Below are 3,006 nucleotides of genomic sequence, written 5' to 3'. Positions count from 1 at the left end.
GAGAAAAATCCGCCCAAAAGCTGATTTTACAGCCCACTGTTATAACTTCCAACAATTAAAAAAAGTTATTAAATAAATAAAAAAAATAATTTCAAATTTATTAATAATATTTTAATCGAAATGTGAGTAAGCCGAGGCAGAGTTGTGAGCCGAAGCCGAGCCAATGTGGTTGAAAATTGGAGAATTCCTGAAACACCAACAACACTAACTCCTCTGTTTCAAATAGGTAGTAGAAATGTGAAGAACATCTCTCAAACTCAACAAAGTAGGAATTTTGTGTGTAAAAAAACAATAAATATTAAAGAAATAAGGCCCCAAACGAAGATAGACTGATAGAGTAAGCTCTTGGACAACCTCTCTCTCTCTCTCTCTCTCTCTCTCTCTCTCTCTCTGGTTCTTTTTTCTCGAGCATTTGATGACTGTGGTCCTTAACCAAGGTACCAATTTCAGAACCCTTTACAAATTTTTCATGTAATTAAGCCTTGTTCATCTTGTTCTTGTTCGTGTTCGTGTTCTTCTTGTTTAGCTCTTTATTGTTCTCTCAGATCCAGAGCCATTATTTCCTCTGTTTTCCACCTCCTCTGTTTCTTCCTTCTGAGACGAAGCAATGAGTAAAGAAGAGTTCTTAAAGATCCAGGTAACCCTTTTCTCCAACCTCATTTTTTGCAAGAAATATGAAATCCCTCTTTGGATTTGTGTTCAGATACGATGTTTTTTGGTTCTATACGATGATCATACTTGTGTAATGCTCTGTTTTTTTTTGTTGCTGTTTTGCTCTGTTTTTAGAAATGTGTTCTTAAAGTGAATATCCACTGTGATGGGTGTAAGCAGAAAGTGAAGAAAATCTTGCAGAAAATTGATGGTGGGTTCCTATTTTCTTCTTCTGTTTCGATTTAATTTAGTGTTTTTTTGTTTATTTTGAAAATGGGTTTTTGTTTTTGTTCGATTTTTTTAGGGGTTTTCACTACGGAGATAGATGCAGAGCTAGGGAAGGTAACAGTTTCTGGAAATGTAGACGCAGCTACTCTGATTAAAAAGCTCTCGAAATCAGGGAAATATGCAGAGCTTTGGGGAGCTCCGAAGGTTAATCCAAACAATAACAATGGCGGCCAACAAACCCATCTTGCAAATCAGGTGAAAAATTTGCAGATTGACAATGGAAAAAATGGGGGTAATAATAATAAACAGGGACCCCCAAAGGGTGGGAATAATCAGCAGAAACCGGGCGGCGGCGGTGGCGGTGGTGGTGGTGGTGGTGGGCCACCGCAGATTCTGCCACAGCAGCTTATGCCGCAGCAGCTTCAACAGCTGCAGCAATTACAGCAGCAGATGAATGGGTTTCCGTTTCAAGATCCGAAGATGTTACCACCGCAGTTGAAGGGTATGAAAATGCCGCCGTTTAAAGATCCGGTTCCGGCGAATCAGAAGGCGGTGAAGTTTGATTTGCCGGTGGATGGTGACCTGACGGATGAAGATGATTTGGATGATGAATATGATGATGAGTTTGATGACGATGATCTTGAGGATGATTTGGATGATATTCCTCTTCCTCCGAATAAAATGAAGCCTTCGATTGGAGGTGCCGGCGCCGTTCCCGGCGGTGGTGGAGGTGGAGGCGGAGGCGGTTGGGGTCAGATGCCGAATATGGCGATGATGAATGGGAATATGAATATGCAGCAATTAATCAATGCTCAGAAGGCTGCTGCTAATGGAGCTGATAAGAAGGGCGGTGGCCGCGGAGGTATGCCAATGCCGATGCCAATGAATGGAATGGGCGGCGGAAACAATGACGGTGAAGGCGGAAATGGAGGAAAGAAAGGCGGCGGCGGTGGTGGAGGCGGTGGCGGTGGCGGTGGCGGTGGGAATCCCAGTCAAGGCGGTGGAAATGGTGCTGGTAAAAATGGGGGCAAAAACGTTGAAGGTAAGAATGGTAATAATAATGGTGGGGCTCAAAATAACGGCGGCAATAGCGCCGGCGGTGCTCCGATTAATAATGGCAACGGCGGGAAGAAGGCTGGTGGTCAAATGCCTCCCGTAATGAACGGTGGTGGTGGTCCCCATGGATTTCCGAGCATGGGTGGTCCTCACGGACTGCCACCAGGAGGAATGGCCGCTGCCGCTGCTGCCGGAGGCGGCGGCGGCGTCCGGCCGATGAACATGAACATGCCAACGATGCAAATGGGCAACATGCAAATGAGTCAAATGGGATCCATCCCGGCCGTCCAAGGACTTCCAGCGGCCGCCATGAACGGCGGCGGACCGGGTGGCGGGTATTTTCAAGGAGCTCCCGGATCAGCGGAGACGATGGGCGGTAACCCCTACCAACAACAACAGTACATGGCAGCAATGATGAACCACCAACGCGCCGCCATGGGTAACCAACCGATGATGTACGCACGGCCACCGCCAGCGGTGAACTACCTGCCGCCATACCCGTACCAGTATCCGGCGCCGCCGCCCGCCGGCGACAATTACACCCACTTCTTCAGCGATGAAAACACTTCAAGCTGCAATGTAATGTGAAGAAACAAAAAGGAAAAAAAAAAAAAAAAAAAAAAAAACAGCTCCGGCCAGAATTTTCAGAGCTTTGCCGCCATAATTAGAGCTCTCTTTCATGGCGATCAAATTCTGGGTTTTTCATGACAGATTAAAAATTTTCAGTTCATAGTTTTTTTCAGGAGAGAAAAAAAAAAAAAAAAAAAAAGCTTAGAAGCTCGATGAAGCTCTTATCTTATACTTTTGGGAATGTTTTTTTTTTTTTTTTTAATTTTCAGTAAAATCTCTCCATTTAATTTTCGCCCTTCCTATTTATTCTAATTAGTAATTAGGCCCTTCTAAATTATGTTATTTGTAGTTTTGGGGTTAATAGGTAAATAATGAAAGTTGAGGGGTGCTTTTAGCAATAATAAAGAAATGAATAAAATTTGGTACAATGCGAAATTACGAAATTGTCCTCATATTTTCCAAATTGGGATTTACAATCATTATTATCTCATGTGCTTTTGC

The 3,006-nt window shown here is 43.7% G+C and overlaps 1 protein-coding gene across 1 annotated transcript; it reads left to right on the top strand.

The window, feature by feature from the left end:
* The first annotated feature begins 228 nt into the window (after positions 1-228).
* On the top strand, positions 229-2,804 carry LOC111806982 (heavy metal-associated isoprenylated plant protein 32). Its single transcript, XM_023692539.2, has 4 exons — positions 229-437; positions 546-637; positions 787-862; positions 956-2,804. The coding sequence occupies exons 2-4, from the start codon at positions 608-610 to the stop codon at positions 2,521-2,523; spliced, it is 1,674 nt and encodes a 557-aa protein (XP_023548307.2). The 5' UTR covers positions 229-437; positions 546-607; the 3' UTR covers positions 2,524-2,804.
* Positions 2,805-3,006: the final 202 nt, after the last annotated feature.

The sequence above is a fragment of the Cucurbita pepo genome, chromosome 12 (genome assembly GCF_057944985.1).
Source record: "Cucurbita pepo subsp. pepo isolate OVF chromosome 12, ASM5794498v1, whole genome shotgun sequence".
Classification (NCBI taxonomy): Eukaryota; Viridiplantae; Streptophyta; class Magnoliopsida; order Cucurbitales; family Cucurbitaceae; genus Cucurbita; species Cucurbita pepo.
The sequence above is the reverse complement of the archived record's forward strand: the minus strand, read 5'-3'. Positions and strand labels throughout refer to the sequence as shown.

Bases quoted from the DNA above. Each gene is read 5' to 3' on its own strand.
- LOC111806982 (XM_023692539.2), top strand. From the start codon at position 608: ATGAGTAAAGAAGAGTTCTTAAAGATCCAG. The intron at 638-786 runs GTAACCCTTTTC...CTCTGTTTTTAG, and splicing joins AAGAGTTCTTAAAGATCCAG to AAATGTGTTCTTAAAGTGAA. The intron at 863-955 runs GTGGGTTCCTAT...CGATTTTTTTAG, and splicing joins AATCTTGCAGAAAATTGATG to GGGTTTTCACTACGGAGATA.